At 34.9% G+C, this 24,625-nt stretch overlaps 1 protein-coding gene across 4 annotated transcripts; it reads right to left on the reverse strand.

The window, feature by feature from the left end:
* Positions 1-4,133: 4,133 nt before the first annotated feature.
* On the reverse strand, positions 4,134-24,435 carry LOC134539854 (26S proteasome non-ATPase regulatory subunit 10-like). 4 transcript variants are annotated; one of them, XM_063382176.1, is made up of 6 exons: positions 24,235-24,435; positions 16,716-16,841; positions 13,276-13,359; positions 11,973-12,044; positions 9,025-9,072; positions 4,134-7,510 (listed from the first exon to the last, which is right to left on the reverse strand). In XM_063382176.1, the coding sequence occupies exons 2-6, from the start codon at positions 16,794-16,796 to the stop codon at positions 6,926-6,928; spliced, it is 870 nt and encodes a 289-aa protein (XP_063238246.1). In that variant the 5' UTR covers positions 16,797-16,841; positions 24,235-24,435; the 3' UTR covers positions 4,134-6,925. The 4 variants fall into 4 exon arrangements, with proteins under 4 accessions (XP_063238246.1, XP_063238235.1, XP_063238256.1 ...); XM_063382165.1 differs by having other exon boundaries at positions 16,716-16,857; XM_063382186.1 differs by lacking the exon at positions 9,025-9,072 and having other exon boundaries at positions 16,716-16,857; positions 24,235-24,415.
* Between the last annotated feature and the right edge of the window lie 190 nt (positions 24,436-24,625).

The raw sequence follows: 24,625 nt of genomic DNA on the forward strand, positions 1-24,625 counted from the left end.
TAGATAACAACGCACTTCCACGAATGAGTGGCTCCAAGCTAATGTAGCCGAGTTGGGAACCCCCAAATGGGACGCGCCCAGACTGACGCCCGCACTTCGCGGAAGCGTGACACTACTATTTAGAAAGTCATTCATTACCCGCGCTTTGGACCCGCGACCTCGATTTCTTTACGTCCTCCAACCCGCGTGACGTCACCCACGCGGCTTTGCTAAGGGCAAGATATTTTGTTTCTCCAGTCGGCGCACAAGGTTTTATTCATATGTCGTTCTACGAGCTTTAGAATGACCTTTGGCACGGAGTTCGACGTTCATGGAATGTTCAAAGCTTTTACAAACAAAAACTCACAGTAACAAACATAAGATGATGTGAACAAACAGTTATCTAGGGCAAGGATATTTCAATGTTTAGACTAATGGTTGATAAAATACGATGCTGAATTAATTATTAGGCTACAGACATAGAATTATCACGTGATTTGCAGTTCGCTCGTGGGGTATAGGTCATTATAGAATAACGGGCCACGGTTTTTGAGTTGCCAGACCACTTTCAGGCTCAATTCTCGTATGGTTTAAATACGAACAATTGCTGACGTTGAGAGACAGGGCTTTATTCTCCCACTAACACACTTAACCATTACTCCATTCGTTGTTGTTTCACCCTCAATCCAAATCACTTTCTCATTCCCTTGCAGTCAAGGGCTTATTAACTACACTAGCACTTGTATGTAACAGCCGCTTTATGTCTCGCTGATAGGCAGTAGGCGATTTGTGCGTCGACGCGCCGAAATACAGGTTGTCCATAAAATAATGTCCCAGTTTAAATGATGTATAACAACAGTTTAATTTAGACTATTTACAACCAATCATACATCAAATTGAAGGTAAATTAACTTTTTTGTTTTACAACTATTCAATATATGCACTTTCAGTTATACAGCACACAACCAACCTGAAATCCAATTCTTCCCACACTTTCATTAACACTTCGGGAGTAATGAAAGCAATAGTATCTTCAATTCTGTTTTCAACTCTTGACAAATCATTAGGTAGCGACGGAACATCGGCACAATCTTTTCTAAAGCCCCAAAGGAAAAAATAAAAATACATGGTATTGTCTCACATGAACGTGGAGGCCAGCGAAAAAGAACTCCGTTGTCTCGACCATTACGACCAATCCTACAGTCAGGGACTTAAGACATTGAACCACTTTCGTACAAAGAGATTCCAAAGAGGAGAGGCTCCATCCGTTTGCCTAATTGGGGAAAGAGCTATTCTTTTGCACTGCAATTGAGAAAACAACAAAGCAGTATTTGAACCTATCCTACTAATATTATAAACGCGAAAGTTTGTAAGTATGGATGGATGGATGTTTGTTACTCTTTCACGTAAAAACTACTGATTGGATTTGAATGAAATTTTGCCTACAGCTAGCTTATAACCTGGATTAACACATAGACCCCATATTAATATGAAATTCCATCCCTAAGGGAGTGAAAAAGTGATAATTTAATTTTATAACAGAAAAAATCATAGGTCATAAACATGCAAATAGTGAGTGAGTGTCATTTCTCTATGCCTGACACACGATCATACACATAGTAAGGTCTGGCAAATTAATATTTTTCTCCATGGTGAGACCAGTCCGCTTAGCGGAGCTCGCAGCGGCTAGCAAAATAAAGGCGCTAATAACAGTATTGTTCTTAACTTCGTCAATAGAGTTACCTTGGATTTTAAACGCACCATCGTTTGATGCGTTTGTCATGTCTTTAATTTTCGTTTGTTTGTGCCGTATGCGTTCCTATACCATTCATCCGATTGCGATGAAATTTTGGTGATTTGTTATGCGCATGCTCATGAAGGTTACTGAGACGGTATAACTATTTTTCAATAGTTGGAGCATGAATTGTCAAAAAATGTGTTTAATTCATTTTATATAGCGGCACTTTGTCTGTTTTTTTGTATAAGTGCGCACGCATGACACAATCTATTTAAATATAAAATAGAGATAGATAGTGTGATATATATATATATATATATATATATATATATATATATATAGTGAGATAGAGACGGAGAGATAAGTTGAGATAGAGCGAGGTATAGAGAATGAAATGGGTTAGATAAAGATATATACTTATAGATGTATAGAGCTATATAGACCAGGGACCGGAAAGTTACTTTTAAAAAGTAACTCAGTTACAGTTACAAATACTCCATTGGAAATGTAACCCTGTTACAACTACAAGTTACACTACTGAAAATAAACCAGTTACAGTTACAGTTATGAGAAAAGTAACTGTAAGTTACTTTAACAGTTACTTTGTGAAAAACTAAAAATGTGATACGTAATATTGTTATAATTAATCAAAAGCTAATAAAACATATTGTGTTTAGTAAATATATATGTTTATTTAAACTAAAAATTTTAAATAGGTTTTAAATTACATTGAGTAATTATTAGTTCACACTACAAAATTGTTCGCACCACCACACAAGCATTTCACAATAAGGTTATTTTTATCACTCGACCGAACTTCGAAAAAATTAGAATATGAAGGCCACGGCAACGAAAATTCTGGACTGCTTTCTCGGCTTCTCGCATCATTAGATTCTGTCATTGCTTTCGCGCATATGCACAGGTAGGCTAATTAATTAAACAGCACAGTAGTAAACCCGCATGTCGCAAATATTAAAGAATTGACAATCAAAATACGAGCGCAGGCTAGCCAACAGCAGTTTTACAAGTACAAGCAATACCATCGCAAATAATATGCTCGTCGGGATTTTCGTTCTGGGATTGAAAAAATCAACAAATCGTTGTTCGTTCAATAAGAAATACATTTTAAAAATGTAACGCAAGAAGTAACGACAATTATCGTTACTTTAAGGCAGAAAAATGTAATTCAGTTACAGTTACTGAAAACTTAATATATTGCGTTACCACGATCGTTACCATAAAAAGTAACTGTTACAAATATCGTCGTTACTAGTAGCGCGTTACTTCCAGTCCCTGATATAGACACATATATAGAAGATATAGAGATAGTGGGAAGTATTTATGTAGATATAAAGAGATAAATATATATAGAGATGGATATATGATTTGTATATATGGAACTACTTCAAACATATTACAAAACAAAACTGAATGAGGCATTGCAATGCAGGCCAAGCATTAGCTAGATAATGGAATCTTTTTAATATTAGTAATCTATTATTTTTCAGCTTTTTACTATATTGCTTTATAAAGTCTAAATTACATACAGACCAGGTAAATAACTATAAACTGGCAGAACGTCTGTCGGGATCTGAAAGTGATATAAATTAATTTTCACACTTGACATTCAAATTAGAAGACAATTACCAACTACATCTGATTTTGAAAAAGGTCCCCTTCATCCTGTGTTCAGCCCGGGCAATGCCGGGTATTGCAGCTAGTGCTTATCTAAAACTATTCGAGTTACTCTTTGTTACCATTTGTTACAGTTAATACTAATTAATTTTACAACTGGGACATTCTCTTATGGACATACTGTATTGCTGTTAGCGATGGTTGCGCCATCCTCTGAACCTTGCAGCTTACACCCACACATGGAGTTTCCATGCACTGCTCTCTCCTCTCAATAGCACCAAACCTCTTCATTTCCGATTGGGTCCAGCGGTCCAGCTTATTTTGACGCATATTTAATAAAGTCTACTTCATTTTTCATCTACTGAAACACTTTGTAAGTGAAACTTCTCTACAGCCAGTAGGGTTTTGTTGATGTAACAATATCATTTAAGCATAACAAAAATGAAACGCACAGATGGCAAATAAAAGTGATCTCAGGAGTGGAGTGTTCAGGGGCAGAGAGGTCTCCAGGAGTGTGATGGTCGATGGAATAATTGCATACTTGCTCACTTTCACATATTCTTATATATCTTACCACCTCAAGGAAACCAACCTCGTAGCAAAATCTATTGCAAAAAAAATATTTTAACCCCCTACCAGGAGTAAAACCAATCTGCCTCAGTGGGAGAAGCATTATATAACCACTAAACCATGGAGGGGAGTTATTTCATCTCAAATTCCTATAAAGCTAAATACTACATGCAGGTATAAGTAAAACAAACAAGAAAAAAAAAACCAAAGCTAAATGGTTAAAAATATTTTATTTTCCAACGAAAATAAAATTTTTCGTTGTTATGGCTACACATTCCATCATATCACCATACTAGGTACCTATACTGAAATACATATAGGAAAAAAAATATTTTTTACACTTATCGGTGGACCATAACAAAAATTACTTAAAATGAAGTACAATGTAAAGAGAAATAAATTTATACAGAATTAACATTTAATCAAACTGAAGCAAAGTGAACAAAATGCTGGAAAATTAAAAAAATATAAAAATAAAGGAAATGTTTTGTTTATATTTTTATAAAAACAACTGTCAAACATCAAATACTATGTACACATATTTCATTTTATATAACCGCCAAGTTTTCAAAACAATCAAGAGTTAACATATTTAAATGTTTTTAGACTAGTTTTAACAATTCTTATTTATTGTAATGAAGATACTATGTACATATATTTCATTTTATATAACAGCCAAGTTATCACAACAATCAAGAGTTAACATATTTACACATTTTTTTGACTAGTTTTAACAATTTTTACTTTTTTATAATTAAGAAATGTAAACCTACATATTTAACAATATTAATGTAATAGACAAATTACTGTTCCAAACAACAGCCCTTCCATCTTTCCTTCAATTTGTAGATATATTCACCAATTGAAGTGGATTGGGACAGTGTTAAATCACAAATCATTCCCCCCCCCCCCTCCCCCCCCAAATCCCACCAAAGACTGTAAGGCACAATAACTATGCTCCACTGCCACAGTACATGCCACTGTAATGATTACTGAAGAACTTCAAAACAAGCAGTGATGCTCATAGAGTTCCATATTGAAAATTGGCTGTGATAAGGTGGATGTAAACAAGATGTAAAAATAAACATCTTTCAACATGTTTGTAATATTACTGCAAATCTTGAAGGGAAAAGTTTTTACAGAAAAAATTAACTGTTAAAAATTTTCTAAAAAGGTTTTAGTAGGAAAAAAAAAAAAAAAGGAAGGGTAAAGTGAAAGAATTTATTTACACAATAAATCATTTCATAAAATTAAAACTGAAAAGTAAAAATCTGTTTTCTCTTCTTCAAAAATACCAGCATAGATTTTTTTCTTTATTTCAAATAAAGCATTACACTAGAGTCCCGTTATAGCGAGGTGTCACGGTTCCGGGTTTGATCCTCGCTATAACCGTGTCCTCGCTATAACCGAATTGGACAAATTTTGGCCCCCAAAAAATAAAAATTAACCGAAAATAGCATAAAAATTGTGTTTAAACCTGTATGATTGGAAAATAACAGGTAATATTAACGAAATATTATTTTCTGTGAGCAGATGTGTGAATTCTCTTTAAAACGATACCCCATAAGTACGGATGCGATCACCGATTGCGTCAAAATAACCAGAATACCCTGCCACGCCACGTAAGTATAGCATCTTGGCCCGCGGCCGACACAGCATTGTCCTGCTATCTATTGACGCGGGCTGTCTGCTAGCGGCCATGTTGGTTCGGGATGTTGCCAACAGGTGGTGCTAGTGTAGCGCGACGATTTAATTCCTTACAAAAAAGCAGGAGTGCGGCTGCGGCAACGCACGTACGCCTCAAACGTAATAGTCGCTGGAAAACTATACTTTTTTCATTTAAAGAAACCTGTCAACTTTTTTAGAAAATAAATTTGGGATTAAACTCAAACCATCACCACCCCTTTCCCGGACAGATACCACAACAACTGACCGAAACAAAAGTTACAAGAAAACTGCCCTAGCGATTCGGAAATAAATACGGTAGTGCCTACTAGAGGTGTAAAAGTAACGAAAAAATGTGTACCCGTATGTATTCGTTACTATAACAATTAGTACTCGTTAGTATCGTTACGTTACTCGTTACTTCTGATACCGCATAACATGCTATGTTATGTTGCAGCAACGAATCCAGTCGTATTGCGTACGCGTACAGTATGACGTCGCGTAAATAATAATAAATAGAATATAAACAATTAACAATATTTGATAATTAATAGTTTTTGTTAACCAAGAAACAATTAAATCTCATTAGAGCGGCTTTGTAATATTATCTCTTTTAAAATAACCAAAAAAACGTGAAAATACGCGATTATAAAAACAAAAACATACATATTTCTAATTTGTAAATAATACTTTCTTACGTTGTTTCTGTTCCAATCTCAAACTTTGTCTACACACGGCACAGATAACTAACGGAAGTTTGATAAAAGAAAGAAAGGATGGGATTCTATTTTTAAAGCCACGCACTTAGGTGGCGACTGCACGGCTGAAGAATGTGACAGGCGTCAACGGCAAGATGTCTAGTGGCGAGCGAGAGGGGTGGAGATAAAGCAGACAAATAACAAAAGCGCGCTTCAAGCGACCACGCCGTAAATTCCTCAAAAATACCTCGTTATAGCCGTGTTCTCGCTATTACCGTGCTCGCTATAACGAGATTCTACTGTATTTATATCTTTGATATTTAGGTACAATGCAGATTTTACATGTTCTATATCCAAACATACATCCCCAGCAAAAAAATTCTTGTTTTCTTCCCTCCCCAATTGCAATATGTATCAGTTAAGAGGTCTAATATCCCAAAACGATTCTAAGGATAATTATTAACCAGAGTAAATTTAAAAAAATTTAATTTGTGCTACTAGATCAAGGGCAAAATTATTTTAATTATGTTAATCAAAGAATATATGTAAAATAGCACATTGTTCACAAGCACAATGTGAAGCACAGTGTTCAAAAGCAGCGACACTCAGGAAGGCTTACAGGGGTGAGGTGAAACTGTGTCTAGTGCGGGAAGTCCGACAGGTAGCGCATCACGGCCGCATGCTCCTGCTGCCGTGCCCAGTGGAAGGGCGTCCACGACTTGTTGTCCCTGGTGCTGGTGGAGAGTCCCAAGTGCACGAGACGCCAGACGACCTCCAAGTGGCCGTGCTCGGCGGCGAAGTGGAGGCCGGTCATGCCGCAGTCGTCAGCGGCGTGGACATCTGCCCCGCGGTCCACCAGCCACTGCACCATCTCTGGCTTGCCGCCAAGGGCTGCCTTGTTGAAGGGCGTGAGACCCCGCCAGCCCCGCGAGTTCACATCCGCCCCACGCTCCACGAGCAGCTGCGCCAGGTCGACCCTGCCCCCCTCGGCGGCCCCATGGAGCATGCTGTCCCCGTGGTAGTCCGTCTTGTTGACGGGCAGTCCCGCATTCAGCAGTAGGGTTGCCAGCTCCGCATGCCCCCCGTGGCCGACCTGCCAGAGGTGCCCCCACGAGTGGTCGTTGATGCTCTGCAGCTGACAACGCTCCACTCTGTTCTTGCCCAGGGCCTTCTCCAGGCTCGCTCGCAGGACCCCCCAGTCGGTGGTCTGGTTGTAGTGTTCCACCTGGGAGCAAGCACCTCACTTACACCTCAATTAGGACTTAACATCTGGTTGACATAAGGGTTGTTAGAGACTGTGATTAGATGGGAATTAAGTGTGTTCTTTGAATGATACTTTCAATGGGTAAGACGACTCACAGAATAACCTAATTCAGTAAATGTCTAGTGTTAAACGTATACAGAAAAATATCACAGCACAGACAAACACAGTGAGCCAACACTGACTAGATAATTGCAACAAAAATAGTAAATACAGACAAACAACTTTGGACAAAACAGTGAACGACAGAGGAACCCAAAGATGATACTAAACAGACAATCTGGACAACACACTGACAATACAGCGATGCACCTGGTGAAATTAAACAGGTATTCTAACATGATGACAGCACAGATGAACACACTTAGCTTCCCAAGACAAAACAACTGTGAGTGATATCCGTTCTCATCAGGCACACAGACATGTATTCATCTTTCTTTGTTCATTCTTCGGGTTCTCTCTATGACATACAGGGCAAAATAACAATGGCATATGTCCAAAATAATGATTTAAATAAAGAATACTCCAAGAAATCCTACTGGCTCATGGCAATGTCAAATTTACCATTTTTTAAAAAATCGAGGGGTGAAGCTCAGATAAACTCAGTGGTCAGTAACTGATCGAACCACTCAACCAATATGGTCCCACTAATGCTTCAGCATGACTAAAAGATAACATAATAGTGGATTAAATGAAACAACTGTGGTATAATCTCACAGAGTACACCACTATACTGGGAACTTACTAAAAACTTTATACTTAAAATGTTACTAATAATTATTATGTAACTTCTGGAGGTAATGTGTGAAAACTACATATATTTAAACCCAATTTTTAGGTGTTTGCAAGTATTGCAAAATTTTGAACTAAAATTGAATATTTTAAGATTTAATTCAACATTTCAGATGACTAATTTTTTTGACTATTCATTAGGTACCGATTGACACAGTAAGTGGGACTAATTCACAAAAAAATTTTAATGCCTACAGTGTACATGTACAAAGCCAAGAAGATTTGTGAAATTTTTATTTTGTTTTCTGCAACATAGTACATGCATTGTTTTCAAATGTAACAAATACTCTACAATTAAGATTGAACTATTACTCTCTTTTTTTCATTTTACTGTATTTTGCATCAGTTTTTGTTGGACTCCTGTGAGTGTGAAAAACATAGTTTCCCTGTATGACTGAGTTCGATTCAGGGGCGGCTCCAGGAAGACTTTCCGGGAGGGTGATCGTACAACGAAAGGATTCAATTGTTAATCATGAAAATAAATAAGTCAAAGATAGGTTTCGAATATTTACATTTTTATGGTCTCTAATAAAACTTTTTAAGAACTTTAATAATTTTATATTCGATTTGAAATTTGATTTAAATTCAAGAAACAGGATTTACAGAAGTCTATAAATTTATTGTGGCCCAATGGTGTTAACTTCATGCATCCAAAAACAAAACAAAAAATATTCCTATTTACTAACCGCAACAATGATGGCATTCCACTCAACGTTTGGTTCCTCAGTCGTGCCCTGCACAGCACACAAATAAATTATAAAAATGTTTCAAAAATGGACAAAAAAAACCATCACAGCAAATAACTCTACAATTAAAGGTACTGAAAAAACTTATTTCCTTCATTTCTTTAAAAGTGTTTTTAAGTAAGTATAACAAAATAAGTTACTTGAAAACCAAATAAAATATTATAATTATCATTTACCATTTTTTTTCCAATTACATAGTTTCTTTAGAAAATATGTTTTGATGACAAACATTTTCTTAGTTTAATTTACATTAGAAACCAATTATGATGATTTTCACTCTAGTTATTCTTGCCACAGAAGAGTGCAATGACATGACAGAAAAATGGTTAAAATAAAATGGGCAATGCAGAAGAAGTATGGCAGCAGAGATACAACTGCCAAAGTATCTACCAGACAATTTATAACACAAATCCCCGATCTCCCAGGGCAGGAGCCACAATGTTTTGAGGTATGTAAACGACAAGCATCGAAACCCACCAATCATGGGTTGTTCATTATGCATAAATTATGAATTGCAAGCTGGTGGCAAACTGAAGTAAAAAAAAAAAAAGAGGTGAAAATTAGAAATGGTGTGTTTCAACTTTTCATTGAACAGTTTTCTAAACTTTTCAGAATAATTCAAGATTTTCTGCTTTTGTGTTTACACATAAGGTGTCAAATTTCTGAAAAAAGTATTATGTTGTCGAAATTATAAATGATTCTGATGCAGTCATATTAAATTATATATATTTCACTGCTACTTTTGGTGCATTCAAAGTAGTCAATTATAATTTTACTTTCTCCTTAATGTGGGATTTCAGTAATGTTGCCAAGTTGTATTGTATATCAGGTGGTAAATTACTGTTAATCCTTGAATTTTACTTCAATTGTAAGTGTAACATGTACCTAAACAACTATCAACAGTAACACAGTTATTGACACTCATGAAAATTATGATTACCATTTTAGCAGAAAAAAAAACACTACATTTACATAAATATAAACCCTTTCAGAATCACATACTCTTCACAATGAACAAAATTAACCTTGCACATAACACAAAATATACATATCTTATTTTGCTTGTACAAAAATATTACCAGAACCTTTTACAATAGTGTAAAATGAAAATAATTATTTAACTAAAGGATAGGTTGAACACAAACTCACTATAGCTGTGAGTGATTATTTCTTGATAGAAACTAAAAACAATTTTCAAAACCAATATTCTCACAATGGTATTACACTTGTGTGGCTAGAATGAGCACAAAATGTGTACTGTAAGCTCCATATATATGCAGTAAAACATTAAATCTTGATGTTCACAACCAAGCCAACATGGTTGGTAGAAGCCCTATACAAGAAAACTTTAAAGAATTTTACACCAAATATGAATGTTACAATAATTTTCAAACAATAGAATTTTCCAAATAATAAAGTCTTTCAAAGATGTCAGACAAATCTGACTTCGCACACACATAATCCTTGTACTAATATTTTAGGGCATCAAAATTTGGATAAAAAACCTCTCGCGTAAACATTGCATGATGTTTTAGTCCCGCTATTAGATTCCGAGCACTTTGTGTAGGTATCTTTTCTGTATAAAACGGTGTATTTTAATGTAGAAATCTAATATTTATTCGGACATTATCACTTATTTTTCTGTTAATTAAATTTTAATTAACAGAAATGCGAAGTTGTCCGATGTGTAAATTTTCTTTTAAAGACGTTTTTAATGTTATTACCTTTATCTGTTCGTCTGCATAGTCGCGGTGTACCGCTTATAAAAATATAGCCAGCGGTAGTTGGCATCATTCATGTTTGGTTATGTTGCTTCCTGTATAGAGCACGCACACGTAGACAGATATCAATATTGATATCTCGCCGATTGCATGCAACGCACACTCTCTGTCGAGTGCCTAGTTAACTACATTTGATAGCTCGCACTCTTTCGTGGTGTGTACTACAACAATAGTAATGCGTTAGTTCACGACACAGATTCAAGTGGCTCGTGTTAGGGTCATATATTTTGTTTTTCTATTTAAAGTTGAAGATAAGTTTTTTTTGCCATTATTAATTTTAATTATTTGGTGTGCTCTTGTATACTCCACTTTTTAAATAAACGTACTTTCCATGAATGGGTCTTGTTTTTATCAGTAACTTTACCTAACAAAAAATTTTTTTTCGCATAAACATTGCACCTCTACTTTTCAAACTTGATTTTAGTATAAAATGTGTGATGATTATGCGATAAAACACGTTAACACCAGGTATATTGCTAACTTCATTAGAGTCCAAATCATTGAAGTCCAAAGAGTAATACAATTCTTCCCACGATAATGAAGTTTGAAATAAACAGTTTAAATAACAAATAAATATGATTTGGATGTGTGAGGCAGCCCTGTATCGTATGCTGCTACACATATAAAGGGAACATGAATCATTGAGGCAGAGATGTTGCAATCAGTATTGTAAACTAAACCTGATGAGAGAGTGCTGTTTCAATGCCTAACAAAATGGCTGCTGTACTATCAGACAAAATATCTAAACCTGTGTGAATTATATCAAGTATATAATAGTTATATCTAACTAAAACAACGTTTCAAAACAATCATCCATCATTGTTTCCAGCCTGTGACAAGACTCACACTGTAAAATGCAGCTATCTTCCTGTGTCTCAACCCCAACCATTAACTTCTTTCATCTCCACTAATTGCAAGCCTTCAATTATTGTGTATCTCTCTCCCATGGATCCTTTCTTCTACATACTTCAGCTCCACTGTTCTTTCAGATATTTAAAATAATAATGTAATACTAAACCAAAGCAGTAATTTCTCATACAAATGTCAACTGTCATGTCAGAGCTATGCTATATTTCTCTTATTAATATACAAAGTTTGTGCTCTAACCTCATTTCCATGTTGGCCAATGTTCTGGATTATCTTCTTAAAATCATTTATTTCGTTCCTCATCTCCTGAACCTAAAACAAAAACTTTATATTAAATTTAAAAACAAATAGTAGAAATGTTTTTGTTTTTAGTTTATTTTACACTCAAAACTGAAATAATTTTTTTAAAAAAACCTGCCTCGCAGAGAGAAATAGGCAAATCATTGTAAAAAAAAAAAAAAAAAAACAATTAATATTTTTAATTAACAACATACTAAATAGGAAAAGAACAAAATTCACTAAACAGGCCTTGGGAAAGTATTGGAGCATATTTTAATTGTTTTAATTTGTAAAACCATTATAAAGTAAATAACAAATTAAAAACATGCCTTGGAACATGAAAGTAATTTTCCTCCTAGTAATATGGAAATCAGATGGCAATTAGTCTGTTACTTGATTGTACAGAATGTCAATAAATACAGGAGGCTGTGATATTGTGACAGTGTTGTGGTGGCCGCCCGAATAACCTATGTATGAGCGACAGAGTAGAATTTCATATGTCATGCAGTCTGAGAGCAAGGCCTTGCAATTTCCCTGGAATTTAAAAGCCTCCCCCACTCTGGGGGCCTTCTTTAAGATTTTAAAATGGTAACTGTGAAACGGGAATGGTGAACATAATTTCATGGGGCCCCCTGGGAATCCTACAGATTTTTGCCCCTGCTTCAGAGTGTTATCTATACTTTAATATTCACTCTTCTTTCTTGAGCAAGCAGTCCCTAGATAGGGCACATGAATTAAGGGTAAATTAAGTTTTAATATTTTGATAATTATTTTATATACTTGTTTCTGATGTATTTTGTACTATAGTGACGGTCCTGTCTATTGTAGCCCCTGTACGTATGTAGTGCCAACACACGTGTGGTGCCTACCTGCATGTGGAGCTTTCTCTGTATGCAGTGCAGTGCGTATCTGCTTGCAGTACCTACATTGTCTATTGTGTGTTTATATACTCTTAAGTATTTGGATGTCTGTATGCTGTACCCACCTCAAAAGTTCTTTAACTGTCAGTGGGCATGTTTCAAATGTAAGTAAATAAATAAATAAATAAATAAATACCCTACCTAAATAAATAAATAATTTTGCCTTATTTCGCAGTTTTCCTACAAGAGAGCTTGCTGAGGATTGTGGTGTGCCAAGTAGGAAAAGGATTAAAATACCCGACCTCGCTGATCCCATGCTCCACTGTCTGAATCCAACCATAAACCAAAAGCTCAAATTTTAAATGCAATTTTACAACAAAATTATTAAAACATTTATTACTTACACTGGCTGTGGCCTGGACAAGCTCATTACGCATGGCCTGGTTGTCCTCGGCAATCCGGTCCAATCTGATGTGAAAGTCCTTCATCTGAAACACAATTGCACACAGCTTGTAAGTAACTGCACCATGTATTGAAAAACAGTATTACAACCATCTATTGTGAAGCATTTGTAGATTTCCAAATGCAGCTCATTTTGAGTTGGTGTCAAACTATGCATGCAACATTCATGATGGTATTTGTGGATTAGCAGCAGGTAATGGATTAATTTTATTAAAAAAAAAAAAAAAACTCAGACTTGGAGGAGGTGAACGTCCAAATTAAAGAAACAGGACTGCTACACAAACACAGACAGACAGATATTATATACTACTTGCTGACCTGACAAATGCTGTTCTGTTCAAATTTCAATAAATTAATTTGTTTTTGATCTTTTTGTGAATTTGTGAAAAGATATTGGAAACATGTAAAAAAAAAAGTAAAAATCAGAAAACAAAATGTACACCTAAGTGATTGTCATGATATAAATTCAATTTGAGAATGAGTAGATTTAGAAGTACACAAATTTGTAAATTTTACACGCGAGATGAATTCTATCGGCAGTACACTGTTGAAATACTGGAAATGTGTGATGTGCCTGGAATGTGATCATCTTGGACCTATGTAGTTTTGTTTCAAAATGTAAGTCACAATTGAAATAAGTCAGAATTTCAATTAAACAATGAAAATAAAGAAATGCTTTGTTTAGATTGGTGTGCTGTGACATCACCATTTCGTTCATGGCAATGCTTTATGAAAAATGGCATTTTTTGTTTTGTTGTCTGAAGTGTAAACAAACAAAGCTGATGGTGTTTTGACCCAGGAACAGACAACATACAATTGACCATGTGAGAAGCATGTATTTTCAAGGTTAATGCTGCAAACATTCAATGACTGCCCTTGTGATTTGTTTATAGTCATTGTGAATGCAAGCCACACCGGAAACTCCAAGCATTTGAAGTAGAATGGCACGTCCGTCGGAATCATTGGAATTCGTGGTATCGAAAAAGTCTTCTCCTTTGTACTTTCTTTTAAGAATTGTTGCTTCGAAAATGTTGTTCATCAGGTTATTCACCGCAAACCAGGTGCCATTATAAAGATGTGGTTGGTTGATATTTCTCAACATTATGATTACTGATCAGACTTTCAACTGGACATTGTGACGCTGCAATACTGGCAATTCGGTTGGATCGATACATCATCATCTTGGCTAGTAACTGAATCCACCGATTTATACCATATCAATTCTTCAGTAATTTCACTTTGAATATTGAAATTCCATTCCTCGACATCAATGTTTTTTGCAGCCAAATTGGCTCGTTCGCTCAACCAATCATGATTTTTGTAATTTTGAGCAATATTTGGGAATACCTTTTGGATAAATTCGGTTTTTGATTCGGTGAATTGGCAAAAATTGGCAGCCATTCGAAATATCAATGGTGTTTTCCCATTGCCAATGTCCAGCAATTGTTTTGATATCTCCAGATTGGTCGTTCTGCAACTCGACACACATGTTCATACTTATTTGACTTGTTTCCACAAAACGGAGGACTTCAAAAAGGCATTAAGTTCATTGGCTGGCATTGATTGTGGAATCACTGGCAATTTTTGGCGAAAATCATCTGCCAAAAGAATCATCGCACCACCAAATTAGTCAAATTCATTGTCCAGTAGATGTTTCTAATGAACCATTATGTCTCATTCGATGCATATTATCTTTATTTGCATTTTCTCTTTCTTCTTGTGTACAAGCTGAACGTGTTTGTGATAATCAATGCCATTCAATTTCATCTCGTCCTTCGTGTTGCTCTGCAGTTTGATTAGATCGAAAATTTGTTTGGTTTGTAGCATTGAAAGTTCTGCGACCTAAATTGTTCCATCTTGTTAGTTCACCGTATTTTCTAAGTAATTCAGATTATTTATGTTAAATAAAACAATGAAACAATTCATTTCAAGAAATGAGAACAATGAACAAACAAATGAATCACAATTCAACTGAAATTAAACAACTGAAGATCACAAAAAAAAAGTAAAAACAAATTTACTTTTTATTTTAATTTAGGCTAGAAAGCTTTTATTCTAATATTTCTTAATATCTTCCAGATATTTTTCAAATTGAAAACATTCAATTAATTTGTTTTCAATCCTGGAAGCTAAACAAACAAACGAACCATGTCGTTTCTGAGAGTGCATACAAAAATTATTATTTCTTGAAGTTTATCTGAATCTTCAGACTTTCCTTTTTTCCCAAAATCCTTTGCAGGACCATAACTCTCTATATATATATATATATATACACACACACATACATACACACACACACACACACAGTGTTTGAAACCAGAGTTATTGTCTTACGTTAATACAAAAATCTCATATAAAAATTCTATTTCAGTTTTCCACTAATTTGCAAATTTTCTGGGCAGTTTTTCAATTTTTTTCATATAAAAACCTTGTTCAGACTATTACAAAATTAAAAAAAAAAGGCAAAAATTGGTCCAGCCATTCTCAAGTGATGCGCTTGCCAACGAACAGCATTTAATTTAATTTATATAGATTAAACCCACATGTTTACTACCTTCTGAGATACATATTTAAGAATAAGTTCTAAAAAGTAGAGCAAGTTTCCCTCATAAAGCTTTTCCCACTAACTTTCATAAATATTACTGACATAACATTTAAACTTTTAAACAAATATTAACTGATGCACACACACATAACTGGGGCACCATCAGCAAGTAAAGATTGTGTTTACTACAACAAAAGGCTGACCCATAGCAAGGTTTGTTAATACACTCCTATAATAATCTTTCAATTATTTGTTTATTAACTGCCCACCCAATCATTACCTATCAATTATAATTAAATTACTGCAAGAAAGAGAAATAATCAAGATAATATAACATGAGTCACAAACTGGTGGTAAACAAAAACATTTTTATCATTACCCCCCCCCCCCCCCCCAACCCAGTTAAAGTAACCTTAGGAATTAGGAACTGTTAGGAGACGGCGTGCTGTTATGTAGTTGAAGTCACTTTTTAACCTCAACATCGGCATAACATTCCGCCCAAAACAATGCGGAATGCTTGACCATGTTTGATGGTACGCAAGTATGAATTAGAATCTCTGTCGTTAAAAAGTCAATTTCTTTTAAAAAATCATTCAAAACTGTAAACACTACACTTCATCCAATGTTTTGGGCTCTAACCAATATGGTGCAACAATTAACTGAAGGAAAAAGGCTCCACACACCATGTTATGGTGCGAACGTGGCCACCCCCTGCAGTAACCCAACTCCTTTCCGCATCTAAACTTATCACAGTTTAACTTAAAAGTGTAAAAAGTAAACAAAACTCAATCACACTTAATTTAATTTTTTAACCACATGAAGGTTGTTGGAACTTACTAAATCACGTAACTCGGTGAGAAGAGCAGTCTCATCGCCCGACAGATCCATGCCGTCAAAGCTCGGCCCATACAGCTGCATGGCTTCCTGGTGACGCTACAGGACGAGCAGGCAGACTGGCGGTGGCTGCAACAACCCTGGCCTGTGAGCGAAGAGAGATTACAGCTCACATCACGAGATCCAGTCCGAGAATCAAAGAAAAATCAGTGCACTGCATCAACATAGGGTTTTTTATTTTTGGGAAAACTGTAATTATTAAGGCTGTTATTAGGTATTATTTTTTTATTTGATGATGATGGAACATACTAACAAATTAATGTTGTTGAAAACTTCAATTTTAAATATTTATAGTGCACTAACTTACATTTCTGGTTAAACAAGTCCCTGCTCTACAGAAAGAAAACTATAGAACTTCTGGGTTGAGGAAATGATCGGTCTGCAGAAATGAAGCATTCAAATTTCTGGCATGCCCTGTTGCAGCCATCTTCAAGGACAATAAACAGTTATTTTAGTAGTTGTTAGTAGCCCACAAAATTCCGTAGAAAGAAATAATCAGAAAAAAATGTCATAGCACAGATGAACACAGAGACAGTTGCAACAATACCAGTAAAAAAGTAGGATTGCAAGAAGCATATAAATAAATTTAATTTTTATTTATTTGCAAAAATTAATAGTTACCTATGGCAAAATATTTAGGCATGTCACAGAAATCTTTTGCTCCTATTAGCTCCCCTAGCTCATGATTTTTTAACTTCAAGCTTCAAATATACCAGTTGTAAGGTTTCCTTTTAACTAACTTCTGCATTAGATGATCTCTCTTACAGCCCTTATGGTTACATGTGGAAATTTTATTTTATGAAATTTACAAATTTTTTTGTGCTAGTTATTTTGTCAGTCAACCAAGCCCTTGAACAGAAAAAATTGTATGAATTTCTGAATTAGACATGGTGGCTCATAGGTTTGTATCTGGAATCACCCAAGAAGCCACTAATTGTTTGAGCTGAATTGAGATACAAATCCTTGGGTTCACAAGCAAGCAGTATGACAAACTCACCAATGGAAGAAAATGTATTATGTATTGAACATCAAAACAAGAAATAATATGAATGGCCTACCTATGTTTAGCTAGCTACGAGCACACCCGAGTACTAAATGTGCATACAACATCTACAATGACAGTTAAGAATGATATCAGGCAAACCAACCATGATCGATAAAGTGCTGATAACAATTTTAAGATAAACCTAAGGTTTTGTAGACTAAGATAACATGGAGTCATATTAAACAGATAGCGAAACATTTTGTGGTGCAAGAGCCTGACATATACTCTAAAAATAAAATAATAAACAGGATATTTTTTTTTTTTTACTAGCAATGATTCAGCCCTTCTAAAATTATGTCAGGGGTAACTTTTATAAAAAACCCTACTAAACCACCAAACAGGTTTTTTAATGGGCAATGAAAGAATTAGTTCACAATAAATGATTCATAGCCTGCAATGACTCATACAAAACCATTGATGGCCTGAAACATAATGAATCACTTGAGTTAAGTAGATCTTGATTAGAACTAAGTGGAAAATTCTTGTGTTGCATCTTTTACGTAAATAAAAAAATAAAATTTGGAAAATAAGTTTTTTGAACACTAAAGACATTCCTATATTTACTTTGTTAACAGGATTTCTTCATTCTTACTGGTTTCTGAAAAATTACCGTTTGAAGGTCACATTAGATAGTGAAGTGGCTGTCCCCATGTTGTGCTTTACTTATGTTGTCGATCCTGTGGTTTTACATACATAACAACGTGTATATCTTTGATTTGGACATTGTACAGCAATGTACGTAAATAATATCTTTTAAAAAAATTAGTTGATTCCCTACTGTACATCCAAATCTGTAAACACTGGATAGGGAATTTTTTTTTATAGCAAAAACATACACGTTCTTATGTATGGAAAAAATGGAAGATCAGCAAGGCAATTAAAACACAACAGCAACAGCCACTTCACTGCATAGGCTATCTGTTGTGACCTACAAACGATAATTCCTCAGAAACCAGTAGAAATTAAGAAACTCTGTTTACAGGGTAAATAAAGGAACACATTTAGTGTCCAAAAAACATATTTTCCTAATTTTATTATTTTATTTATGGAGACGCTGTGACACAAGAAAATTACCTGGAAAAATATGAGAATACTACGTATTAAGATGAAATGTCTAAGATCAGACTGGAACACAGGGTCATCGACACACACTAAGGGCCTGTAGTAAAATAATTTTGTAGCTCCCCTTCCCCATTTTTCAACATTACTGAATGAAAACTTTTTAAACTCCACAAAATTTAAGAAAAAATCTAAATACTGTAAACGTAATCTGCACGTATCACATAACTTGTAAGGTTTCCTATTAAATCTATTGACAATCTCGAAACTCAACCAATCCCCCCTGAGGCCATGGCTGATTATGGCCCTATTTCCCCCCCCCCCCCCCCCACACAAACCACTCTCTTGACGGCCCAGCCAGAACATACAGCTAGAAGGATATTAATTTGGACAGTAACGAAAAACGAAAACCTCTATTTTGTTTCTCCTTAATAACTTCACAACTACTAGCCTTGCCGAGAAAAGTGCAATGTCGTTTATTAGCAAAAGTCAGCTTGCTAATACAACCATGAGTTGGCTTTGCGGGTAAGCTGGAACGACATGTTGAAGAAAAAAGGAGACAGAGAGGGGGACAGAGATAACCAATCAAAACTGGCACTCAAGTCATTCTCAAAACCCAGACATGGTAGTGCAGTAATTCTGGTGTCTGTTCATATAGTTTGTCGAGACTGATTAAATTATAATAAGTGTACTTTAGTGTGTTTCTTTGTAAAAAATATACAGTAATACTCAGAAGATTTTTCACATTAACCCAACTGCACTTAACTCCCAACACAGCCTGTTTTTTATACCAAAGAGTACATTGAAATAAAGTGTTTTACTAACTGAAAAAAAAATTGTTTATTGCTTAATTTATTTAGACATTTCCATAGGAATCACTATATTGTATTTTTTTTTTTACATTGGGGAATAAATTAAAGGTTATATGGTATCACCAAATAGTTATAAAAACGGTAAATATTTACAATCGCGGTAGATGCCAAAAAAAATGCTAAAAATCTGAAAATAGTTTTATTCTGTGCCCTTTCACTTCCTCTTTTCAAAACAACCGGCGGAGGTAAGAAATTCCAAATACTTTAGGAGATATCGAATTTTTTAATTTCATAATATGTAGAGTCGCGGTATATGCCAAAAAAAATGCTAAACATCTGAAAATACCTTTATTATATGCTCTTCAACTTGCTCTTTTCATTAAAAGCGGCGGAGATTAGAAATTCCAAATACTTTAGGAGATATCGAATTTTTAAATTTCAGCACAAAACCAGCGCATTCCTGTGGCGTGCGTGCACCATTGTTTCTTGTTTACGTACGAGTATCTATTTTTTTATTGGATAATGATGTCACGTGATTGTTCGTGATAGGCCAGAATTCAAATGAACTAATACGTGATTATTTAGTTCAATTATTGTTTAAAACGGTGTTTAATTACCGCCTCCAACTTACGTGAGTTTTTAACGTTTCTAATTTTATAGTCTTATTTGTTATTTTGATATTGCTGCGCAAGTAATAAGTAACAAAAAAATTTACGTGAGTTGTTATTGTACATCCTTTGTTACGGGTTTGTTATGTAAGGTCAGTTACATTATAAATAATTTAAAACTAAAGAATAATTAAAATTAATTCACATTATTTTTAATATCACCTTAGTTTTAAAGTATTTATAATGTAACTGACCTGACCTAATCGACCATTTTAGTTTACTGTTCTAGAGATGAGCGGTATTACCGATAACCGGTAAAAATAACGGTTACGAAAAAATAACCGTTACGTTACGTTCCTGGATCTCTGATAACCGGTTACCAAGAACGAGAGAATATAAACTGAGCGTGGTTGAACACATCGCCCGATCTAGCGTCGAAATACAATACTATGATCTAACTTTTGTGTAGTAGCTAGCAAGGAGGAAGCTAGATGTCGCCATATGTGCATTTATTTTGCGTAAAACCAGCTGAAACGAAGTTTTTTCATATTAAAAGTTATGATGATTGGACATAATAACACTAATCAGAGTTTTGTTTATTAATTTACGATCCCATGTCGAGTGATCAAAACTTATTTGCTATAATTAATAACGAATAGTTAAAAGTCTTTCTTGGAAAACGTTCATATAAAGATCTCATACCGTTATATCGATTTTAACGAAAATGTCGATACGATATTTTACCTAACAGTTCTCGGTATTTAATAACCGTTAGCATTTAGAAGTTCTTGGGAATTGGTGAACATACAGTTCTTGCTATCGATAGTATCGATTTTCAGACAGCTACAAGTATTTTAATTAAACTGTCTAATAGACATTATCTATTTACAGGGGCTCCCCCTTCACATTTCTCGGTTATACAATATTCGTTTAGCAGTTTATTTTTTATCTTCTTCAAATAGTTAAGTTCCAGTTACAAACTGCCTTCAGTTTTTTTTAAAGTATTATTATTTTCGTTAATGTACTAACGTGATGTTTTAAAGAGCTTTTGAGACAACCATACAATGAATACTAAATACAACAGACGGAAAACAAGTAACATTTGGAACTTTTTTATTCCGGTCAGTATGTACTGAGCATGCACTGTGTAAAATTTGTAAGCATTAGTTGTGTTACAAAAGTACAACAAATAATTTACAAAAACACTATCGTCTGAAACATCTCGTAATTTTACCAGTGAGCAGACCTACTTCAAATACCAGCACTGAAAATGTAACAATTATTAATCCAGCGAATGTAAGTAATAATTATTTTTGAAATTAAAATTAAAAGTGTTAGATTCCAGTGTTATAAACCGAACAGAGCTGTCTGCTATTATTTGAAGTAAACATTTTTGTACTCGCAATCACATAAACAGTTATAATTTCGAGATCGACAGATCAGTTCTCGATTCACGATCGACCGAAACAGTTCTCTATTCGCGATCGAGAGAAACAGTTATTTATTCCCAATAGCCCGAAAGAGTTCTTTATTCGCGATCCACCGAAACAGTTCTTATTTCCCGATAGCCCGAAACAGTTCTTTATTCCCGATAGCCCGAAATAGTTCTTTATTCCCGAAACCCCGAAACTGTTCTTTATTCGCGATCCATCGAAACAGTTATTTATTCCCAATAGCCCGAAAGAGTTCTTTATTCGCGATCCACCGAAACAGTTCTTATTTCCCGATAGCCCGAAATAGTTCTTTATTCGCGATCGACGGAGTTATCTGCTCGCGGTCGACATTTTAACTAATTCTTGATTATCTAACACTATTAGAAAGTGGCAGGTAGGTTAAAATAAAGCATATACACATCAAATTTTAGCGAAATATGGGCTAAATTTTGTCAAAGGTTTCAATCATTGTCACTCTGACAATGCTTCATAATCATGCAAATAATCAATGTGTTTGAATCAAATTGTATATAATTTCAGATACAATCGTAACTAAAATTATCATTAAAAAATAAAATTACCATAATTTGATGGATTAGTGTGGGATGGAAGACAGATTATTACGTTTAATAACTGGTAACGATAACCATTTAAATAACCGGTTATTGAGATGGAACCGTAACTGCTATTACCGGTATTGAAAAGTAACGATTTCACTCATCTCTACTGTTCACCCTCAGTCCGGGTTTGTTTGGTCAGGTCAGTTACATTATAAATATTTTAAAACTAAACAGCCATTAAAATTAATTCACAAAATAATTTTTAATGTCGGCTTAGTTTGAAAGTATTAATAATGTAACTGACCTGACCTAATCAACCATTTTATTAATTACGCATTCACGATTCACGTATTCACGTATTCACGAACACACGGCAAAATAACAAAAATGGCGCCGCTCGAATGGTTCCACAGGTATTGTATTGCAAAATTAAAAAATTCGATATCTCCTAAAGTATTTGGAATTTCTTATCTCCGCCGCTTTCAATGAAAAGAGGAAGTTGAAGAGCATATGATAAAGGTATTTTAGGATTTTTTACATTTTTTTTGGCATCTACCGCGACTCTACATATCATGAAATTAAAAAATTCGATATCTCCTAAAGTATTTGGAATTTCTTATCTCCTCCGGTTGATTTGAAAAGAGGAAGTGAAAGAGCATAGAATAAAAGTATTTTCGGATTTTTAGCATTTTTTTTGGCATCTACCGCGATTGTAAATATTTACCATAAAAACATTTTGTGAGAATTAATATTAGTTATCTAATTAGAGTTGTTGACGTGAATAACAGGTTTTAATAAAATGAATGTAAAATATATAGTTAGATTTCAGCAAATTATTTATGTATAACCTATGCTTTAAATAAAAATAAGTGAAGTATATTCCACAATCTGATAAATAAGTCAAGTATATTCCACAATCAGATTACTGTTTAATGTGCAGAATTTTTGAGTGGAAACCAGTAGAATGGAGCAGTAATTAAAATTCTATTGGTCTCTCTAGACCAGCAGTTCCAAATTTTTTTTGGCCAGGGAACCCTATTATTGACTTTTCTTTTGGTGGAACCACTACTCCTTCAAAGGAAGTTATTTGACAGTAATTTTGCCTACTTTATATGATATTCGTCCTGACTCATGGAACCCCAAGGGTTACGTGGAACCCGTTTTGGTAGCCGCTGCTCTAGACAGTGATGAGTCCAGTTTAAATGGCAAATGATTGTGTGAGTAATGTGAGAACTGGGTGTTCTCTGAATGTATTTTAGTTTTTACATTTAATTGGTGAATGAATACTTTTATTGCACTATTTCTACATGTTTAAGCAGAAATAAAGTGCATGGAGTGTGGGACAGTAATTGACAATCCCAAGGGCAGTATACTGTTTTGCTGCCAATGGGCAGGAAAGACACGTGTCTGTAATAAAATTAATTGGCAAGTTGTAATTTTTCAAAATCGTTCAGGCACAATGTAATGCCCAGTAGCACGTACTGGAAAAAATGGTGAATAATTAACTAAACATGAAAAGGTGGTTAGATTGTGTCGGCTATAGTAATGGTAATATGTAATATCACTGTAAAGACATTTTAAATATAATATTTTACGTATTAACGTATTAATATAACCAACCTAACCTAACCAAACTTTCACGTTAGTTCATATTTACAATATCTAGTAGAAACCACTACTCTCAGCTATTACCCATTTGCCTGCTTCATTTTTTCCCAATTTTTTTTTTAAATTCAGAAAACACTGCAGGTACAATACTTTCCGAAGCGATTGCAAAGGGCACACCGATGTACCTGCAACATTTTGTACTTTATTTAACACTACATAACAGATAACCAATATCACAAATTCTACGACGTAGATACTTAGGCCGGCTTGCACAGACATGACTTGAGGCAGTCTCCGTTTGATTAACCTGCAGAGTTTTTGCTTGGATTTTACTTACCACTACCAGCCGCTATCCCTACTTGTCAGTTCACGTGACTGACTGACATATATCGGCAAATATGCATCCCACCAGTTCTGGGAATGAATAATAACTCGATTGCATCAAGATAGTGAAATCACGGGATAGGATTTTTTCGCATTACGACACCGTAAAACATCATAACACAGCCATTTTTGAAAAGTTGAATTAACCAGAGATAAGTAAATGGACCAGATGGAACATAACCGATACTTCTTGAAGCTGGCATTCACTAAGCAATATGGCAACTATGTAGCTGAGAAATTGTTTACATTGCCGTCGTCCGGGGTCTCGGGCTCGAGTCCCGGTGCGGTTCCTAGCGGGAGTGGCTGTTGTGAATGTAATGTGTCCGGGTGGGCGCCAGACTAGC

The sequence above is a fragment of the Bacillus rossius genome, chromosome 1 (genome assembly GCF_032445375.1).
Source record: "Bacillus rossius redtenbacheri isolate Brsri chromosome 1, Brsri_v3, whole genome shotgun sequence".
NCBI lineage: Eukaryota > Metazoa > Arthropoda > Insecta > Phasmatodea > Bacillidae > Bacillus > Bacillus rossius.

What these genes read in the sequence shown, in the direction of transcription:
- LOC134539854 (XM_063382176.1), bottom strand. Translation starts at nt 16,796, where the DNA reads ATGCAGCTGTATGGGCCGAGCTTTGACGGCATGGATCTGTCGGGCGAT. An exon ending in TCACCGAGTTACGTGATTTA is followed by an intron (nt 13,360 to 16,715) that starts GTAAGTTCCAAC and finishes ATTGTGTTTCAG; the next exon opens with ATGAAGGACTTTCACATCAG. An exon ending in TTGGCCAACATGGAAATGAG is followed by an intron (nt 9,073 to 11,972) that starts GTTAGAGCACAA and finishes TGTGCTGTGCAG; the next exon opens with GGCACGACTGAGGAACCAAA.